The sequence below is a fragment of the Spea bombifrons genome, chromosome 6 (assembly GCF_027358695.1).
Source record: "Spea bombifrons isolate aSpeBom1 chromosome 6, aSpeBom1.2.pri, whole genome shotgun sequence".
In the NCBI taxonomy this organism is placed as follows: domain Eukaryota; kingdom Metazoa; phylum Chordata; class Amphibia; order Anura; family Pelobatidae; genus Spea; species Spea bombifrons.
In genome coordinates this window covers 39,364,470-39,386,634 of record NC_071092.1, presented here as the reverse complement: position 1 = coordinate 39,386,634, position 22,165 = coordinate 39,364,470, and the positions used below count along the sequence as shown (strand labels likewise).

The window sequence follows — 22,165 nt, the reverse complement described above, 5'->3', positions numbered from 1 at the left end:
TACAGAAGAAGTCACAATGCAACTTGGTGTCTAATTGGTGCATTGAACGGTTCTTGTCCAACGTTGTGGTCTTTGAACATCTCAGTGGCTGCCAGGAAGACACAAAGTGTCCCAGCTGAACATTTCCTTCCATGTGTGTTCTTATTGGATAAAACCAAGCGGTATCCTTGGCATCTTGTTGAATGCTATCTAGTGATGGGTTTGGAGTAAGAAGTAAGAGGTATCCTTGGCATCTTGTTGAATGCTATCTAGTAATGGGTTTTGAGTAAGAGGTATCCTTGGCATCTTGTTGAATGCTATCTAGTAATGGGTTGTGAGTAAGAGGTATCCTTGGCATCTTGTTGAACGCTATCTAGTAATGGGTTGTGAGTAAGTGGTATCCTTGGCATCTTGTTGAATGCTATCTAGTAATGGGTTTGGAGTAAGAGGTATCCTTGGCATCTTGTTGAACGCTATCTAGTAATGGGTTGTGAGTAAGAGGTATCCTTGGCATCTTGTTGAATGCTATCTAGTAATGGGTTTTGAGTAAGAGGTATCCTTGGCATCTTGTTGAATGCTATCTAGTAATGGGTTTGGAGTAAGAGGTATCCTTGGCATCTTGTTGAATGCTATCTAGTAATGGGTTTGGAGTGATATACAGGGTATTGTGCAAAAGGTTTGTTATCATTGAGTTCAGATACGGATTGCATTTTGTGTCAATCATTCTATTTGTGCAATACGCATCAGAAACTGAGAACTGGTTCTACAAGTTACATTATATGGGAAATATAATATACATAGAAACAAATTTTATCTCATCAAGTTTCAACCAAACAGAAACAAACACTGAGCAAGAAGAGGGTTGTTATATACAAGTTATATACAAGTTATACACAGCCAGTGTCTAAAAAGTGCATTTCCTTGGCGCATGATGTAAAGTGAATCAGTCATCGAAATAACAAAGAACAAGTCTACCAGGCAGTCGAACACTACTGTAGATCCATTATTCTCATAATTAAAGATACTGTTCGGTTCTCAGTGTGAATTGAACACTTTTGTAACTAAATGCAGCATTAGAAATCTTATCCCCAGTACTACAGAATCCCCACACCCTTCCCAGAAATAATTCTTTAATCCTCTAAAATATGCCCCATTCATAATTTGGTATATCAACATTAAATTGCCAAGGAAATGCAGACACTGATAGGCTGTTGGCAAATAAACTGAAAAAAATGCCTTCTTAAAAATGTCTTTGTTATTTTATGGAATTAAACGTGCAGAAGGAAGAATAAAAGGACAGATCTATTTGGGTTTATTTGCTTAACATACTAAAAAGTGCAATTAATGTTTTGTCTAAGTGGAACAACACCTTTAACTTCAGAGAGAAACAATAGGAGGATTGTGGATAATAACTCATCGGCACCCTGCCAGTGAAGACAATCCACGTTGAGCAATTAGTAACATTGGTGCAGTTGAAGTTACTGGATCAACGTGTCCTTTGACGTTAATGATGATGAACCGAAGCCGAGCCAGACAGCATGCAGTGAGCTGCTGTTAATTGTCGGCATAACATTTGCTAATGGGGTGAAAATATAGCTATTTAATATTAAAAAAAAACACTACTATCTTCATCTTAGTTCATCCGGTGCTCTGGGGCTTCTATTCCCAGTCCAAACCCTGACACGGCTCTATATGTGACTCGCCAATTTCTCATTGTTTTGGGCTTCATATGTTAAGGTGGTTCCAAGATATATTTTATGGGATTTATGGCCGGACTGGTAGAACAACTTCTACAATAATTCTGCCTCAGCGGACCTCCTGGGGAGGAATACAATAGTCTGTTATGACCGTTTTCGCTGCCAGCCATGCAGACAGGTTCAAGTTAAGAAATCCTTTCTATTTTTGTAATAAAAACCTCAGGTTTTTTATCTCTTAACTACATCTATTTTCACGACTTTTTTTCCTTTCTTTATTAATTTCATACTAGGCTTGCTGGACTTCCCACCGTCCATCCGAGACCAGACTCTATGGTAGAGACAGAGGAGGCTTGTGAGATACCTGTGTATCTGGACTCTATAGGTTCCAGCAATGCCCACAATGTTACAAACCATCATGGAGATATGGTAGAACTTTAACATGACCTCGTACAGCTCGAACTGCATCAGATTCCAGCCCGTGATCTGGGAACCTCATTTAAATATTCCAGGAATATAATGGAACATGTGGGCACAAGGTTTTTTTTTTCTCAGTAAGTAGCACACGCCTGTTCGGTTGTTATGTTTACAGAGTCTTCAGAAGAACAAAGTAAACAGAAAAGGTCTAATAAATAGCTAGCCGGAGTGTTGGAAGCCTGTGTGCAAACACTTCACGCTCTGCGGTCTCACGGTTAGGCTGGATCTGCCCGCACACACAGGACACGAGAGAGTCACGGAGAGAACGGAAGATCTCCACAGGTTCCAGGGATCCATATGTAAGAGCCAGATTTACAAACACTGGAGAAAGACAACCACTCGATGAACAGGCAGACAATGGATCACAGCAGGAAACTTGGAGATGTCAAGCTTTCACAAGTAACTTTCCGAGCGACAATCAGAGATCGTGACACCGCAAAAGCAAAAGACGTAAGTTGCTAATATTATATTTTCTAAAAAAAAAACGAGAGAGAAGCCAACATCCACTCCAGATTATATCAGTGGTATATATATATAGTATCTATATCAATGGTGGACCAACGGCACCGCCTGGCCATACAGTGACCCAATGGAATACTGATTAATGCTGGAACTTTCTTGTGTCTGATTATATTTACTAAGCATTGAATGGTTGTATGTTGAAGACTATGATGTCATTATAATGACCCAGTCACTAGCTGGAAGATGATGACCCTAGAATAGCACAAAAGTTATAAATCATTCTATATTTACCCAGGTAAAGCAGGGTCTACTCCAATTTTTATATTTCAAGGAGTTATCACAGATATTAATAGGACGGCACTTTGAACAAGAATTGGGGAAGTTTCATTTTGATGAATATGCTTCTGTAACCTTTCATGTTTAGACCAGGCGGCCGCTGGCCTTAAAGTGCCAGAGTCACCCAGTCATTTCCATTCCTGCCCTGGTGATATTTCTTATTCAACCAATTTTCATAGATTAAGGGATTATTTTTTCTTATGTTATGGTAAAAAAAGAGACCTGTATGGTCTTGAAAGCTCTTGATTCTTCTTTAAGCTGTTATTTCTGGGGTAGACTTGGCAATGTGCTTTATTGTTATGTTTAATGGACACTCTGCTTTCTTTTTGTGTTATACGCAGAGTTATCAATACATATTATGATTACATGTTACATATAATAGGGACACACTAACTCCTATTATTATGTTACACGGGCAAAGCGTTATACAGTATCTGTGATAAAATGATAACTGCCTTCGCATGATGTGATGAGATATTAACAGCTGACACAGTGATGCATTCCCACATCAGCTGCTATTTCTGCCGCTTCTTACAATGTTTAGGTTTAATAAGCTGCAGCGGTTATAAACCAATAATTACCAATCTGTTTAGTTGCTGCTCAATCAGTTAATGCAGATCTGTTTCTTGTTACTTCCAAAACCCTTCATGTTATTCTTGTTCCCAGGATCTACATGATAATTCCTCCCCATTATCTTATTTCTGCTCTATTGTTGGTCGAGAGGTTAGTTAGATATGCTAGTTACACTGAATAAAACATGCGATCGTGATAAGCCCCCTTATTTCAATATAACTAAACTTTTGTCATCCTCTCATTGTATTAATTGGATACTCCAGTGTCCAATGCAACCTCGCCACTGAAGAACGCATATTAAAGTTCCATACTCTGTGAGTACTGTAGTATACTGTAATATGCTTTCTGTTAAATTAATAAATAAAGCACTGACCTTAGCAGAAGCTGCAGCTCCACGGCTGCTACATGGTCCGAGGTTGACATTAATGGGAGCACTTTCTGCGCATGCGCACATTGAGGTGCAGAGCTGGCGCCGGCTAGCGTGAGTAAACCACATGGCAGGAGATCTGTTTGGCTGAACACGTCTACTGCAAGCCAACTAGCCGATGGACGGATGCATGTGCAAAAGGACCACGGGGAAATTTAAAGGGACCCCTCAGCTATCATATGCTTTAAAGGGCATCTGATGGCTGGAGTGTCTCAATAAAGGAGGACCACATGAACACACCAGTAAATGAACTGGTGGTAGGTTCCCAAATTAAATCTGGTTGTTGTTTTGAAGCTGGAATGGATGACGTCTGTTATTGCAGCTGCTGGGCATACCCTTTCGGCTGGCTGACCATACTGGGAGCTGGAGTAACACACGCAGCCCATTCTGTCTGCCCAATGCACAGATCCAATAATCATACAGACCTACACAATGGCTACATGTCACACAATCAGTGCTGAACAATACACACTCAAAACTCTACAATCATGCCATACAATGACATTGTGGCCATGTCATGTAATATCAATGGCATATTGTCTGCATGTAACTAAATCATACACAGTGCCCTGCGTGCCACCAGAACCAAAACCTGCAGCTTTAAAGTGATAGAAAAAGGGAATACTAGGATTCCGTCACACTTTATGTCTATGTATTCCTTAGCCAGAAACTACGTCAAAGTACCCCAAGCCATGATCCGTGCAGACCACCCGCCATACTGTTGCATACCCGGATAAACCATAAACTCTCCCCGTTTAAGTCCGCAGGTACAAAAGGAATGCCCGTAAAACCTCAGCAAAGTGACACAAAGCAGCCTACATCATCTATCAGCCTGAAGGGTCTCTTAACTGCTCAACGAATTACAAGGGAACTAAAGGTAAAACCCTGCAGCGGACGGCACACTGAAAAATATTAATTGTGCCCTTGGAAAATTTTATATTTCAATTATAATTAGCATTCTATGTAGGGTAGGCATTTTTTTCCTGAAAGCATCTAATTTTTGTTTAACTCTTAGAACAGAGCAGCTTTAAGGAGAAAAACAAGAGTCCGTGCCCAACAACGGAAGGCAGTGACCATCATCAACGAGCAGGTAAGATCTTCCAGAATGTACAATGCAGGCTTTGAGGAACTCCAGACATCACCCAGGTGGATCAACCACTGTTTATTTATTCACAGCAGATCCGCCTGTGACCATATGAGGGGATCCTGGAGTCTGCTGGGAATACTTGAGGACCAATATTGTATTAATTTTAAAAAAAAACTATTTCCACAGAGATATTCGTGAGCCTTTTTTTTAAATGTTCACTAATGTTTCATGTTCTGCAGTGCACACTATATGGACAAAAGTATTAGGACACCTGACCATTACACCAACAGGGACTTCTATGACCTTGTATTCTCAATACAGAGACATTAATATGAAGTTGGACCCCCTTTGCAGCTATAACAGCTTCTACTCTTCAGGGAAGGATTTCCACTAGATTGTGAAGTGTTTCTGTAGGATTTTTCACCCATTCATCCAGTAGATCATTTGTGAGGTCAAGCACTAATGTTAGACCACAAGGCCTGGATCACAATCTCCGAAAGATGTTCGATGGGGTTGAGGTCAGGGCTCTGTGCAGCCGGTCAAGTTCTCCCACACCAAACTCATCCAACCATGTCTTTACGGACCTTGCTTTGTGCGCTGGGGCTCAGTCATGCTGGAATAGAAAAGGGTCTTTCCCAAACTGTTCCCACAAGAAGCAGAGCGTTGTCCAGAATGTCTCGGTATGCTGAAGCATTAAGATTTTCTTTTACTGGAAGTAAGGGGCCCAACCTCTGATTTCAATAATTAAGAAGTGTGTCCCAAAACGTTTGTCCAAATAGTGATGTACAAAGCAAGGTCCTGTCATCTACAGCTCTTCGGATGACTGCTTCAGGAAATAAAATTTAAGCCATGCATTAACTGGAAATGGAACCAAGAGTCTAGATTAAGTTATATTATTACGTAGAGTGACTCCAGCCATGCTCTTTGCATCATCCCAGAGTACAATACATACACATATATTAGCATGACCTACAGATATAAGAGGGAAACTTTATAAAATCAAAATACACGCTAAACATAAAAAATAACATTACATCTAAACATTTGATAGCACCATAGGCGCAACCTAACAGGTTCTGGCAAAAAGTAATCAATAAAAAGTAACCCTGATAATTAATCTGCAACTGAAAACTTCTATAAGTTGTGCTGACATCATACCGAGGGAACTATAGAGCAATAAAGGAAGGCCTGCTGTGAAGATAATATGTCCCAGCATGCCGTTGTGATTGGCTCCTTTCTAAATGTCATTAATTGGTTTATAAGTAATGGAGAAACCAGGAAGTCGAGGAGGTTTAGATGAGTGCTAACGTTCCCAAAGGAAATAGATTTTCACAACATCTTCAAACGAGCCTGTAATTCTAACACAACGGGATGGAAGGTTTGTTCAGCTGATTAATGTCAGGATTCTTTAGGTGACAAAGCATAACCTTGTCATGTTTTCAGGACAGGTACTCTGATGTAGCTAGCACTGTGGTTGGGGTTGAAGATCACATCCTCTTAAACTGTATGTTTCTTCTTTGTAACAGTATCACTTTATTCAAGGTGGCGTTCTCCACTATCGCTTGTACAAATAACATTAGCTGGACATCCATCTTAACGGACTCCTGTTCTCTGAGCCGGTCCGATTCTCTTTTGAAACATTGCATTGTCCTACATAAACCGTAACACAATGCATAGGCTTGTGGTCACCACAGCTCCATAAGTTGTGAAGGAGTGTCCTCTTTGCCGTGAACCACAAAAGTACCTAATGTGACGTATGTAAACAGGAGCTATTTTCTCCCAGTATAAAGACCATACTTACTGAATAATGGGCTTGGCGACTTCACAGCCTATAGGTATTATGGAACAATATTGCTTGAGACATGTAATCTATCACTAGGTAACATTGTATCATTGTTATATACATAGTGCTGTGTTCTGGACCTTTGTTATCCAGCGGGAAGCCAGGGGTATTTTGCTATTGTAATAATATATATATAAATAGAATAGCCTTCTCAGATTAGGGGTGTACAAAAACTCTTAAAGGAAAAAAATACTAACAGGCCTCCGGCTGGACAGGAGCCCAATGCAAGCGTTGTCTATTTTTTTTTTTTTTTTTTGTAAAAGGGACAATATTTAGTTGAATTAGTACACGAGAACCTGAGTATAGGTTGTTTTTTTAACATACGGTGTTAAATTCAGAGTTTCCTGCATTAGTACCAAATGATCTTTAACACAAGGACCGTAGAAGCACATTGAGGATCTGGTCCAAACTATTTATAAAGACATTAAATTATGATAATGTTTATCTGTATGTCAATGACTTCTCCACTCTATATCAGTACAACAGTGTCCTAATATATCTTTAGATGACCAATGCCTTTCTGCATTTTATTGTGTATGTATATCCAACTGGGATCACACAACGTCATATAATATGATGCCATATCTCACGCCTGTACTCAGGTTCCAGCGTCATCTGCAAACCCCAAGCAGAAGTTCCCGTATGCACAAGCAAAGGAGCTTATTGATGAATTCTTAGCCTCAAGGCTCAGAGATGTGACTTACGATCCTGACACATGTGCCAGCCTTACCAAGGACTTGTGTGAAGAGGCAAAAAGAATTGTACGCAGATTAACGCCTCCCAGATACAAACTGATCTGCAACATGGCCATCGGTAGCAAACATCGAGAGGACGTTACGGTGACCAGTCAGTGTTTGTGGGACTCGCACTCAGACAACGTCACCTCCTGCAGTTATGAGAACCGCACGCTGTTTTGTGTTGTTTTGGTGTATGCGGTGTACTTTGAATAATATTTTTTTTCACAGCTCACAAAAGGCACTGAAGAGATATACTACATGAACCTATGTGGATAATCCCGTAGGTGATAATGCACTGCATTGGCTTGTCCCCGTGTCTGTAGAGTCACTTGCTGCATTTTGCACTATAGAAATCGTAGGCACTATAGAAATTAAAGACACCATGTACACCCCATTTTTAAAGTATTTTTAATGCACACTGAAGTCTAGACGGTCATTGTGTCCTTTGGCTATTGACGCTAGAAAATGAGACCTCTGATGTGCATTTGACCTTAATGTCATATCTGACCTTATATGACTTACACTTTCCTTGGGGTATAACAAAGATATCACACAAGTGTGTAAGTATTTATATATGTTTAACGTATAGTAGTGTCACATAGTCCAGCTATGTTGCAGACTAAAAGGAAAGGTTTATTGCTTTTGATAAAGAAAATGTGATTCTTATCACTCCATATCGGCCAACTTTCCTCTGGTTGATATTTAAACTTTAGTTTATCAATGGGTAGTTTAGATCATTATTGTCCAGCCTGTAGACCCAGTCACCACATGTGATATGTAATTGTTTTTTAGGCCTACAATGACTTAAAAAATACTGATTCTCTTACCAGCCTATTTAATGATTTAAAAAATAAAAATGGAACTGTCCTTTATTTTCAGCAGTTTCACAATCTCATTCACATGTTCATTAAATGTTAAAGAGCCACAGATAAGTACGTATGGTTCCCGTCTGCAAGTCCCCAACACCTCTGCCACGAAGATGGAGTCAATCCTGCCAAGTTTTGTGTTCTCACGATAGCTCAGGGGTAGATTTAGTAATGACTGCTCCTGCAATGCAAAGTACAGAGGGCAAGGACATGAACAATGGATAATGTACAAGAATGGCAAGAATGGTCATTGCTAAATAAGAGGGAGAAATACATGAATGTTATCGCCAACAATCAGTAGCAATATTAGCAGCAGCAGCAGCAATAAAAAAGATACTATGGTGAACGACAGCAGTTATCAGCAGATATCAGAATTGTTTAGAGGAAAAAAGCCCATTTACTTACCTGCAGCGCTCATTACTGCCTGCTTGTGTAATGAAGACCACGGAAAAGACAGGAAGAAATGAGCAGGTAAGCAAACGGGCCTTTTCTTCTAAATCCTTAAGGAAATAATTCTGAAAACCTGTTTTATCTGCAGCAGAAGCCAGCAAAAAGTCCCGTAGCACAGACGTCTCTAACTCCACATGGCAGTCGGAAAGAAATTATAGTCACCTGGCTGAGGACATAAAACATTCGCACGTTCCAAAACCGCGCTTGTTCCCGTAGACAGCCCTTCATATAAATATTCTCAAACGTCCGACAGCAAATCACCAAAGTTATGAACGTTTCGTCCTCTTCGTTATCCGTTACACAGCTGAGGATTGGCAGCATTGGAGCGATGCCAGTACCCGAGCACACCATAAGGAGCTCCCCATACTGTAACAAGTAAAGACTTCAGAGAATAGCACGCATTTCAGAACAGAACACCAGGACAGATGCTATGTTATAATGTATGTAACCCTTTCACCGGCAAACATCACTGAATAAGATGTTGCACAAGCAAGGCATGTATTGCATGATGTCACCTGAACCAAGTACTAATGTCACATCATTCTTGCTTTTAATGCATTTGGTCTTGGATTGATCCTGCAAGTTGTATAATATTTACTATATTTATAATATAGTAGAGAGTGCAATAAAGCTTTGCAGATCTGTTATTTTATTTGTTCCTCTAAATTCATAATTATATAAAAATAACTCATCTCCTGCGTGTAAAGGAGCAAATGCAAAACAGACATGATAATTTACACGGACCAAGCAGCTTACATATGCATGTGATGGCAGGAGGGTCCCTTTAATCCCCCTTCTATTTTACCTGTGAGAATATCACATCACGTGTCAGAAGATATGTTTGCCTAAACACAGATCCTGCATGCCAAATAGCAGGCGGATAAGGAATGTTGCAGAGGCCCCGATTATTTATTGTTACTAAGAGTAAGTAAAAATCACTCCCAGAATCCACAAAAAGGTCACATCCCTTACCTGGTTGGGCTTGTATGAAAATCCACCGAAAGCCCCCCGCCATTCAATCCAGTCTCCTGCTTTCCAGTTCTTTATATACTGTGACATCAAGCCGTGTTTATATAACTGCACAAAAACAGAATTCACAGACATATACTAACGAACGTCACCGTGTGATGTCGCTGAAATCCAATAATGAGGACGCAGCTCAGGTATCGCTGATATAGGGCTGTACAAATAAACAGTTGTGTTTAAAAGAATTTGCACCATCTGATTTTGTCATTATAGATTTTACATCATTCTCTGAGGATTTTCCCTTCTTCACTACTACCAAAAATCAAACCTGGCCATTTAAAACGTTCTTGCATGCTCCTCATTTGTACTCAAGATGATAGATTCCTTTGTATCGACATGAAATACATATTTACCTTGATTAAAACTTCAAAGTAGCCTTTTGTATCCACACGGTTTATGGGAGTGTAGGCTCTTTGGACTTCCATACCATTGACCGTACCTCTAAGAATAAAAAAAAAAAAAGTTGCATACACTGAAAGAATACACAGTGTTAAGAATATGGTGTAGGACAGGGCTCTACAAACCCCGGGTGCCAGGTCGCCATGGCGACTAGCGACCACTTCCTGGCGCCCAGGGTTTTGCAGGGCTGCCATCATGAATCCAGCACCCGATGCTTTCCTGTGGGTGCCGCGAGGCTCCCCCCAGAGTCGTGTAATGAAAAAGGAAAAGCAGAGTATAACGTAAAGTTAATTAAACCCAACACACATTTCACTGAACAGAAACTCAGCTTAGTTAGGGGTTTTGAGAAATTTCCCAGCTTCAGGCGCCAAATTGAAAAGTCCCTAAGTTGATGCTGATTGGATAGACGGTAGGGGCTCGTATGGGGCGGTCCCAATCACTCCTGTTATTCTCCTCTTTGATTTATTAACAAAATATATCTGTAATCTTGGGAATTGAATGGCGTGGATCATCAAGGCTACAATCATACTTTCATATGTAAACCTGAAAGAATGATTGAAGCTGGCAGGGAACGCCAACAACATAGGCATTGTGATGATAAAGTCCACAGATAATAATCTATTTATTATACACCGATCAGCCATAACATTATGACCGCTGACAGGTGAAGTGAATAACACTGATAATCTTGTTATCATGGGTGGGATATATTAGGCAGCGAGTGAACATCCTCAAAAGTTGATGTGTTAGGAGCAGGATGGGGAAGTGTAAGGATCTGAGCCGCTCTGTCAAGGGCCAAATTGAGATTGTGAGACGACTGGGTCAGAGCATCTTCAAAACTGCAGCTCTTGTGGGGTGCCCATGCTGACCCCTGTCCACTGCCGAAAGCGCCTACAATGGGCGGCAAAAGGTGGGACCTACACAATATTATGCAGGTGGTCATCATCTTATGGCTGATTGGTGTTTGTATATATATATATATATATATATGATAAATGCAAGAAAATTGTATGTTTATATACCTAGTGATCCTATGTGCATGCAACAGGTTACAAACAGAGTAGTATAGAATTATAGTATTAAGAAATGTTTTTTTTAAAAAAAAAAGCCCTTAAATAATCACCATTTCCTGTTTATGTATTTATTTTCTGGTACAGCTAATCCCCAGGTGTTTTATATCTGTGGTGATGGTTTCATATGTATGTATGTATGTATGTATGTATGTATGTATGTAGAAACACAATATTGTAGGAGTAAATAAAACATGGCCAAGCGATCTAGTAGCCTGGCAGAGACTGTTTGAGGTCTCGCGTCTCCTCGGCTGACAGGAACTATTACCTGAGTATGACATGCTGTCCTAATGTGTGTCCCAAGCTGCTCCCGTTTGGGATTTTAAATCTGTAGCGATTAGTATCCTCCGTCTCCCGTTCCACTAGTAAAAGCTCAAATGCTGTGAATGACCCTGCACTCAGGAACAAGTCATTGGTCTAGGAAACAAGGAATTAAAAAGCTGAGAAGACAATGACATAATATACATCGCATGCCTCACAGCGTAATAAGAACATCCACCGTGTGGTGGCCTGGTTTCCATGCCTAGCCACGTTGATTTGGTTTATGTCTGCTTAAATGGCACACAAGATGTCCACCAGCCTTCCCATGTTCTGCGGAACCAGTTTGCTCAAGCCTGAGGTATGTTAAACATGTCTATCACGTTAGTGTCTCACTGGCACGGACCGGCAGCAGCGCGGTTCAATCCTGACCGCTCTCGTTAGGGAATAATGTATCGGGAACATATGGTTCTGAGGGATTAATGTACGCAAAGGTCAATATCTAGTGTTTAGCTATCTTAAAATCACTGCTCCCCTGCACAAGGAGACATACAACCGCACTAACCCACTGCTTTCCCGGGCACGGGATGCACACGCCTGCCTTCACCTCCTGTATGGGATGACTGATCAGTACGTTTCGGAGACAGTAATGATTTCGTCCCATATCAGTACCTCTGATTTTCTCCTGTTTAGGAGTTCTGCATCTCCAGCCTCCTTGGCCTTCTCCCAACGACTCAGATCAGCCTGGTAGATGTCGTATATACAGGGGGAGCAGCCACTGCCACAACACTGCGCAGGTGAAGGCTCCACCGGTCTCAGAGACAGCCAGTCGACATCATCCATCACCTGCAGAACACAACACGTGTGAGGATATAACAGAGTCCTATAGGTCGGGGAGACGGGGAGGACAAAGAAGCCAAGGAATCTAAAACCCTACACAGAACATGTTTACCTCCATATGCACCGGCCAACTCAAAGAGATGAGACGTCAATGCGCCAATTAAAATTCAATTCAGGAAAGCGAGCTAAACTGTACTTGGACCAAAAAAAAGAGGGAAAAGGAAAGAAATGTAAAAAAATTCAAGCCAATTTCTGGTGCGCCAAATCTGTTACTACCCACAAACCTACTACTCTGCATCTCATTTCCAGTGGCCAAAGAGGGCTGCTGTTCATTTACGTGGGGTGGCTGGAGACTTCTTTTATGACTGTGACCCAGGGTGTAAAAACGGTGCTGGTGCCCATAGGGGTCATGGCAGCCAACAGACCCCCAGGTCTTCAGAGGTTGCACTCCCCAAAAGCATATGAGAGCCCTTCTGGCCAAAAACCCTGCAGGATTGCCAGATCTTCTTGACCCTCCCCAGCAAGGAGAATAGTCACTGAAAGCACCTCAATCATTCCTAGGGATCTGGTTATGCCGTGGCCATTTTTGGTGATTACAAATTAAACTTCATGCTCAGTGCATAAAGATAAATTTCAAGGTAAAACAAAACAATGTGACAATCAAGACCCCAGCCTTCTTAGGTCAGTTGCCATAAAAATTCCTATGCCGCCTCCTAGCCTAAGACGTCTGGGGCTAGTAAAAAAAGGTGCATGAATGGACCAGAAGTGCCTGGTGCGAGTGCGCCCATCCAGACCCCGATCCCATCTGAGTGCAACCAGAAAAAACATCGAGGGGCTTCATTGCACTTCTGGCTTTAAGGCCAGAGGTCCAAGATCCCCCCGACACAGGTACTCGCTCGATCTTAGCCAAAACGCCAAGAAGCCATGTGACCCGGTGATAGAACTTTATTTACACAATAAGATTTATAATTAGATGTTCTGCCGTTTGCATTATTGTGACTTGTTGGGCTTTAGAACCCCGTGACAGATTTGGGTTCTAATGACTGTAATTATGGGTTACAATTCACCTCAATGAATAACGGTCCTTGTCCTCCTCCAGTCTGAGAAATCACACTTCCAGTAAAGTAGTTAACGTACTGCGATCTTCAAACTTATTAATATTATTTCCCACAATGCTTTGTATTTAAAACATGAATGGCTTCCAGTCTACTGTTCATCGAGTCGATGTGATAAACATGGAATTCCACGTCAAATAAGAACCATTCAGCCCATTTTCATGATGTAAAGACTCAGACCTTAAGTCGTTGGTCTTGTTTTAGATTCAGGAAAACTTTATGTCTAACCCATGCGTGTTTCAATTCCCTCACTGTATTAGCAGCTACCACTTCTGATAAGAGGCTGTTCCATATATCTACCACCCTCTCTGTAAACTATCCGGCGTGCTGTTCTCTCCTGATTATAACTATGGATGTGGATGCTTTCTTGTTCTCTGGGGTTTCTCCATATATTCTGTTACGCCTCTAACAATTACTGACCCTAGTTACTAGTAAACCGACACTCGATAAGGTGACCACATCAGCCCTGCTTTCCAGGACACACATATTGTTGGGCAGTCTGGATAAGGTGCTGCCCCCTGCTGTACACCCGATGAATAAAACCATTATACATCTCACATAGTCCAGGGCCGCACTCATACCTGTGAAAAAGTGTGTGCGCGCTTTGGAGAACACAGCAGAGGAGACAGCGAGCTTAATAGGCCTGAAGGCATCAAAAAATGATGAGATGGCAGCATATTATATATATAATTTCTTTAAATACAATGAATGTCATTAATTATACATTATCATGAAAGAGAGATTAATACTCATTTTTGTCACTGGTGCTTTAGTTTTATGAGCTATGCTATGTCCTTTACTTTTAGAGGTTAGAACAGGTGGTAGATAAGTGGAACAGTCTCCCAGCATACGTGGGAGAGGCTAACGCAGTAAGGATATTTAACGACGCACGGGACAGGCATAAAGCTAGCAATCAAATTCTATGTTTCTCCGCTCTACTTTCCATATTCTGAAACTGCTGTAATAAAGGATTTTCACAAAAATCTCTGCTCTTCCACCATGTCATTTAAACACAGACCTCCCCTCTGAAGATAAAGGATAATCCACTGAGCCTTACATACTATTACACTATTACCCTATTCCCGTTTACACCCCGCCCCGGTCACACTGACGGAGTTGCCGTACTGCCGGGGCATTTCTTTGCTCTGTCTGTTCCAGAAACCATTTTTGGCCGCTTACCCGGGATATTGAGGAGTTCCTGGGTTGAAAGGTTACAACCCATCAGGCCTTGCGCGGAAACATGGCGGCGTCCATACTGACTCAGGCTGTGTCCGGGGCCGGTCTGTCATGTCTCCGCCGCCGTACCGGCCTCCGGTGCCTGAGTGCTCCTGCCGGCTGGGGCAAACGGCAAGGGCAACAGGTCCGGAAAGAACCCCCTGAAATCCCGGGCCTTGAGCGCATCACGTACGCTGATCGTATGTACTATCTCCCGTGGCTGGCACGTCCCCGGTTCCCGGACTTTAAGAAGGACTGGTCAGACCCTTTTCACTACCGGGCTCCTGCCCCGGAGGAAATGAAGTTGTATAAAGAGCGGCCGTCCTTTGTGTTTCAACGAAGCTGCCGTTTGCTGGGCGGTAGGTAGTGAGATGCATCCATTAATTTACCACAGAGGACAGCAGGATAGAAGGGCTCCTGAAGAGGGTCACTCTCCATGTCACACAGCGATGTGTCATTGAAGATGGGTGCATTGGGTCACCTTGGATATCCCAAGAAGGGATGTTGTGGAGCTCCCATGCCACACTCGGGAAGGGTAGACCGGCTATGGGTCACGTTTTGACGTGCCTCGGAAGGGCGGGAGTGCTATCGGCAATGCCTTGTGACAGGGAAAGGTGGGAGTTCTGTTGCTGGTGTTTCTAGGATAGGTAGGCATGTTGTGGACGGTCCCTTTACGTGCCCTGGGGATAGGTGGGCATGTTGTGGACGGTCCCTTGATGTGCCCAGGGGAAAGGTGGGCATGTTGTGGATGGTCCCTTGACGTGCCCGGGGGAAAGGTGGGCATGTTGTGGATGGTCCCTTGACGTGCCCGGGGGAAAGGTGGGCATGTTGTGGACGGTCCCTTGACGTGCCCGGGGGAAAGGTGGGCATGTTGTGGACGGTCCCTTGTACAGTAAGAGGGGTGGAAAAATGTTCATGTATATAGTATTTTTTGAAAGTTATAAATGGCTGCGCAGTATAGGGCAATGCATGAACGTCTCCTCGATACCGTTTGAAGGTATGGGTTCTAGCTAAATGATGGCCTGAAGCACAAAATATTATCTTAATTCATGTAGGGGTAAAACAAGCACTATGGCTGACCAAGACGAAGATGATTGAAGGCTTACCACAGAAGATATTGAGCATTTGTGAAAATCCAGACTATCAGTTCCCGAACCATGAAGAGTTGGTGCACAATACTATAGCCCAAGCGTGTTTATGGAGCAACACTGAAGAGCAGCCCATCAGAGAGGAATACTGGTAGGTGTCCGCGATCATATATGTGTGATAGCCAGCAGTGCACGTCGGCCATATCCATGCGCGATCAGCAGATCAGCAATTAAGTTCCTCCGCTGCTGTGAACCGGACAAGCTTGTCTAATGTCATAAACCTAACACCCGATAACAAAATCTGCTCGTCTCCCTTATTGGAGATGCCTATTAAGTGAAAAATATATGGTGTTAAGTTAGATAAGGCTCAAAATGTCTCATACATGAACGCAAACTCTGACATCTTGTATAGAGCCATAGAGCTAATGTATATCAGGCTGATTTTACTCATTTCTTTCTCCTATTGAAGCCCTAAACTGTTACAAGGCCTGCTGCATTTGTGTCGGACGCAGAACAGTAAATTCCCGGCGCTTTCTGAAAGAAGCATGGTTGAGAACTGTCGTCTGTCAACTTACTGGCAAAGGGGTAGGTCTCGTCTCAGCAGTATACCTGAGAGGATAAAATACTGTATTATACTACGGATCCGACACACCGCTTAAATGTAGCCATCGCTGTCCCATTATAGTGATGTTTAGTGGTTTTATTTTAAGCCCAACTGATGTTTTCTTAATTCCTGCTGGCATATTCCTTCCTGGCTTCTAAACATAATTAAGGTCGGTCTAGAGATGATTAAATTCCATGCATTGATTGATGATCCAACCCTGGGTGGATCTGTACAGCAGGTGAGGGGATCATCTCCAAAATTCTCACCTCGAGGAGTTTGTTCTGATGTGATAAAATATAAAATGCACAAAAGATCACGATATATATCTATATAGATATGCATGCATGCACAATAGAGTTCATGTGCTGAAATATCTGTCTCTTTTACAGGTTCTGACACTTTTCATGTGCGAGGGATCAGCGGCTTTCTTCTAAATGCCAAAGCCCCACTGTCTCCCCTGGCCTCGGAGAGCGAGATTCAGGACACTGTGCCCCATAAACTGGAATCCCTGTACCCCATATCTCCTGCTATTGACCTTCAGGAAGTCAATGTATACAAGAACCACAATGATTTAGGTATCTGTTCCTTAGTTGACGGGTGGTCCAGCGCTGAGCCCCTGCTTTACATGTAGTATACATTCCATGAATCTGTAACAGCCACTTTGCGATTAGCAGAGATTTACGGAATCTCTTGGCTTTACCACAGAATACGAAGTGACGCTCCAGCTATCATATGCACTTTAATGGATATGATCGCTGAGCGTCCTCTTTATATTCACGCTCACTGTACTCACTGCCAGCCAGCTTAAATAGCGGCTCATGCAGGAATTCCAGGGGGTCTAATGAGACCACTGCACAGAAAGCGCTCCCACGGATTTCAATAGAACTTTCCAGCCAAATCTGGTGCAAAAACCGGCCCACCTAGAAGAAGCTGCCCCCTAACAGTAAGTAGTTGAGTACTTTAAGGTGCATTCTTTGTTTTAGGGGCTGCACAGGGGCAATGGAGTGACCCCTTAAGTCCTGCCTGTCACCTTGTCAATAGGTTCAGGATTAAACCCAGTAGCACCCGGTCCATGTCTGCTGCGTGTGAAAAGCTACATATAACCATGGAAAAAAGTGAAAAATTAAAACATTAAATTTTTTCATCAAAAACTAAAGCTATAGCATATTTTAACTTATCTTTTGATAGACTGAAAGGTCTGTTCTTTTATATTAATAATTGATTTATGGTAAATTCATCTCACACAGGGTTCAAAGAGGGTTACCCGTTCCCTGACCCTCACACCATATTCATTATGGATCCGTGTAGCACCAAAGCCAGATTCCTGCCAGACCAGCTCCGGGCCAAGATGATCATGCTAGCATTCGGCAGCGCTTTGGCTAAAGCTAAGATTCTGAATGGGGTGAGTTAAATTCTTAATGTGTTCTCTGCATGAACGTGTCTTTCATGTTGGAGTAAAAAAAAAGGTAACGAAAAGCTGCTGTTGCTTAAGGGGAATACTGATCCCGGTATCGGGTTAAAAAAAAGTATTCAAACTATTAAGCTGTTTTTTTTAAATTTTATTTTATTAACTGTTCTAGTTCTGCCTAATGTTTTCCGACAGCTGTATATTTATTTTATATGTGTTCTGGCACTGTTATCTACTAGACAAACAACCCGACTCTGTATTAAGCTGCTTGTGGTAAGCAATAGAATGCCTTACTGTTAATCAGATACTCTGACTTAATGAAACGGACTTCATTGCATGGATAAAAAGAATCAGCTCAGTGTTGTGAAGGGAAAGTAACCCATAAGATATCATATGGCTGATAAGAGCAAAAAGGAGATAAAATGACACTTTTGTTAATGCAAACATACAGCATTGTGTTTAATGCCTGTGGAAAAAAGTTATTAATAGCAGTTTTGTGCTGCTGCTGAAATGACAAACCGTGTACACACATCACTGCATGTACTATCCCATAGATATTGGGAAATCCCTCACAGTATATGAAAGAAATCCCTATATTGCAATGCTTATGATTATTATTGTTTTATATAGCGCCATCAAATTCTGTAGCGCTGTACAATGGTGATGATGTAAATAGCATTTCTTTGCTCGGTGCGTGCCGATTGCCTTCCTTTCTTGCGGGTTTTATATTTCTGGGAGATCAGGTATATCTGTTAAGTGTTCAGGGTTTGTATGTTTTTAAATGATTTGCTGCATCATAAGCTTATCAGCTGCGCCGTGGGTTTGGAATCTACTACTGTGTGGCTGCAAGTGCCAATAAGCAATAATAATGATGTTCTTGAATTCATTTTTTTAACTTTAGGGTTTTCTGACACTGTTTTTTTTTGACACATGTCCAAAAATGTATATATTTTTTTTCTTCAAAGAATTGTAACATTAATCCATGATTTATAATCTACATCCTTTAGGAGGAATCAAAGGTCTTGAAGCAGCCAGTCTATGTTCAAGGTATTGCAACTGATGGACAGCTCTTCCACTTCGTGGCATTCCAGCTGAACACGCTGGATCTGGAGTCTGATGATGGCGTTAAAAATCTTGTCTGGATTGATGCTGACCAGCCGTTATACGATACCGCCTTCCGTGTTCCACAAATGAAGAGGAAAGTTGTTCTGGTGAGTTGTGCGATTTCTTTTACAATTCTGCATACAATTCTTATAAACTTTGAAACTAATTTTGTAATACAAGTAGAACTATAAAATAGCCTATACTTGATTTTGAAATACCTGTATTATAAGTACCCATTCATTAAGAGAAACAAAAGAGAGAGGATAGGTTACCCCCTTTATCAAAATGCAACTGCTACGAGAGGTTCCTGGCACTGACTCATACGTTGATCACCATTTCCTGGTTTAAATCTGAGATACCGACAAGCTTTTGGATTTAAAAAAAAAAAGTCTTAAATTGCAGAGAATATTTACCTGAGTGAATATGACCTTGAGGCAAAAAGAGTACCCCCAAGGTGTTTCATGTTGTCGCAGGTGTTCGATGTGTATGTACACACACACACACACACACACACACACACACACTACCTTAACAAAGCCAGCTGGATTCATATTCTGAGCTCTAGCTACTTACTTGGATAGGATTGACTGTATTCTATACCTTCTACAGTGGTAGGGTTTTTTTTTTTTTTTTAAATGAACTGTTATAAGGTATCCATTCTGCAGTGTAACTTATGTAGTTAATTTTTCTTTATTAGGCACCTGCTGGAGTGTCTGGTTTACGGCCAGAAACATTTCGAAAGTTTTGGGCAATGTACCTCCATGGAGCAGTCTGAGGTCATGTTTCTCAGTTTTCATTTTGTATATGAACTAAATAAATAATTTAAAGTTGTTGTATACCATTTGTTGTAATAAAAACCTTGATTCCGTAATACTTATATTTAGATCCCACAAGAAATATAAATGTATCTGTGCTGTTAAATGCCATTTACTGACTATGCCCTAGGTTGGGTGGCTGCCCATCCCCACCAGAACCTACTCCGGTGATGCTGGTTTAGAAGGGTAAGCTCAATTGAGCCGGGCGCTCCTTACCTTTAGTTTCTGTAAATGTCCGGGTCACACGTTGTACAGCACTGCGGAATATGACACCGCTTTATAAAAAAAAAAGCAGGAAGACCCGGGAGTCTTCCCTAACAAGTAACCATTAAACAGCAGATTATTTTCGCATCAGTCACCTATCTGAACGTATTTAATAAACCTGGATTAGAATCATAGTGGATTTTACGTACTTACAAGTGATTTAAAGCATCCTAAGCGTCTTGGCAATAGATCTACAGCAACAGCATTCCTCAAGATTTGTCATTATAAATGTGCCATTGTGTGTATTTGTGAAGCTATCCCAGCAAGATAAAGACTCATATGGTTGTAGAAAGGGAATATGCTTCAGCATTAAATAGTAATATGAGCAATAATATAGGCTAGAACTGACAAACCTGGTTCTTGTTCTAATTAGTGAAATCCTTCATAAGTTACATTCACTTAAGGAAGAGTTGTCAGGATAGTTTAGTTTCAACTAAAGTGAGCTTCTTCTGCAGGAAGAGCTTGGCCCTGTACAGTGTATTAGTTACAGCAGTGGAGAAAACTTACCAGCATCGGCCCTTTAATCAGCTTGATTACATCGAACCTGCGCCTCAGATGCTCCTGCCTACCTGCCTTTTAGCAGATAAGCCCTCAGAGTTGGGCTGGGTGATAACAATGAGCCATTGTACTGCTTCCCACAGGCAGCATGATAAGGAGTCCGGTGTTTGTCTTGTAAATGGGCCAAGATTACAGATCCACACAAATGGCTAACATGCAGCTGCCTGAAAACATTTTCAATGTGATCCTAGTAATAAGAAAATGGTGCACGTTCTCCTTTAAAGAGACGATAGATAAAATAGAGCAAAAACTACCAAAGACTTTTTATACGTTTCCATCAAACGCACAGCCAGGGTGTTTCATGCAAACTCTTCTATTTTCCATGACCCGTCGGAGAAGATAACACTGGAATTCTCCTGTTGGCCAAGAACTTACTGTTCTGTTTGCACAGAACCCAGAACCCCCAGCACTAGAGACTAACACAGAAGTACCAGCAAGCCATCACATACAGGAGTTATCTGGGAATAATGCTCAAGTGAAGGGGTTAAGAAGAAAAAAAGCTAAATGTTGCATATTAGGAGTAGAAATTAAAATTGAGGACAATTTGCAACACACATTACGGAATATATATATATATATATATATTATAGTGAGAATTCAAGTAAACCTTTTTCTGGTTAATATGCTTAATGAAAATCCAAAGCAACATAAATCATATTTGAGTGTTTGTTTAAATTTATTAAATTTAATACAGCATCGAGGGAGGGCAAAAAGAACAATTGTTTTTTGTTTTGTTTTTTTTTTTTAAATTCCAGGCTGTCCCATTACAAGAGACAATAATTTAACTATCCCTTTTCAAATACATACTGAATTTCTCCTGCAACATTGTCCTGAGAGGAGCTGTCTTTTCCTCTTTATAGCCACGTCTGACAATGCACAATAATAATGCCCCAAAAAAGGCAACATTAAATAACGTTTACACCTCCAGGAAAGAAAGAAAAAATAAAAAGTCTTCAATTTATAATCGGTAACCGAGCAAAAATCCCACACTTACATATTGCCCGTAGGAGTGCAGGAAGAGATGTCCCTTTTCATTGACAAATCTAAAGTTGTAGGTTCCTTTCCCGACTTCCATTCAGACCCAGTTTGAATAATAATAAAAAATACAATACAACATTGCAATACAATGTTGTCCGATGGCGTTCTGGGCTGAACAAGTTACTAGGAACTGAATCCAGACGGTGGCTATGGCTGTGCAGGCCTGTAAACAAGAGAATTTGTGGTGCCTGTGCCTCATATCCAACTAGCATCACTTCAATGAAAATAACATTAACAAAAAAATGTATTCTTAGAGCAAGGCTTTACCGATTAAAACCTGTGTTCCAATACCCATTAAAAAAAATATATTGCCATTTAGTTCTAAAACCACAGACAATGGAGTCCTCTTGCTTCCACGCGATGAGATCATCTCTTGGGCGTTTCTAGATCGTTATGTTAATGTATAGATTAAGAAGAAAAAAAGGTGTTTAA

At 41.3% G+C, this 22,165-nt stretch overlaps 3 protein-coding genes across 3 annotated transcripts; 2 read left to right on the top strand and 1 right to left on the bottom strand.

Moving 5' to 3' along the window:
* The first annotated feature begins 2,507 nt into the window (after positions 1 to 2,507).
* On the top strand, positions 2,508 to 7,833 carry LOC128500951 (dynein light chain Tctex-type protein 2B-like). The gene is made up of 4 exons (XM_053470324.1): positions 2,508 to 2,600; positions 4,709 to 4,825; positions 4,964 to 5,038; positions 7,481 to 7,833. Exons 1-4 carry the CDS (start codon positions 2,508 to 2,510, stop codon positions 7,826 to 7,828), a joined length of 633 nt encoding a protein of 210 aa, XP_053326299.1. The 3' UTR covers positions 7,829 to 7,833.
* A 493-nt stretch (positions 7,834 to 8,326) lies between these two features.
* LOC128500367 (NADH-cytochrome b5 reductase-like) lies at positions 8,327 to 14,924 on the bottom strand. The gene is made up of 7 exons (XM_053469490.1): positions 14,819 to 14,924; positions 12,357 to 12,530; positions 11,695 to 11,843; positions 10,311 to 10,398; positions 9,904 to 10,008; positions 9,094 to 9,297; positions 8,327 to 8,662 (listed from the first exon to the last, which is right to left on the bottom strand). Exons 2-7 carry the CDS (start codon positions 12,525 to 12,527, stop codon positions 8,459 to 8,461), a joined length of 921 nt encoding a protein of 306 aa, XP_053325465.1. The 5' UTR covers positions 12,528 to 12,530; positions 14,819 to 14,924; the 3' UTR covers positions 8,327 to 8,458.
* On the top strand, positions 14,844 to 19,899 carry MRPL37 (mitochondrial ribosomal protein L37). Its single transcript, XM_053469489.1, has 7 exons — positions 14,844 to 15,213; positions 15,910 to 16,093; positions 16,412 to 16,527; positions 16,936 to 17,121; positions 17,794 to 17,948; positions 18,962 to 19,165; positions 19,756 to 19,899. The coding sequence occupies exons 1-7, from the start codon at positions 14,880 to 14,882 to the stop codon at positions 19,831 to 19,833; spliced, it is 1,257 nt and encodes a 418-aa protein (XP_053325464.1). The 5' UTR covers positions 14,844 to 14,879; the 3' UTR covers positions 19,834 to 19,899.
* Positions 19,900 to 22,165: the final 2,266 nt, after the last annotated feature.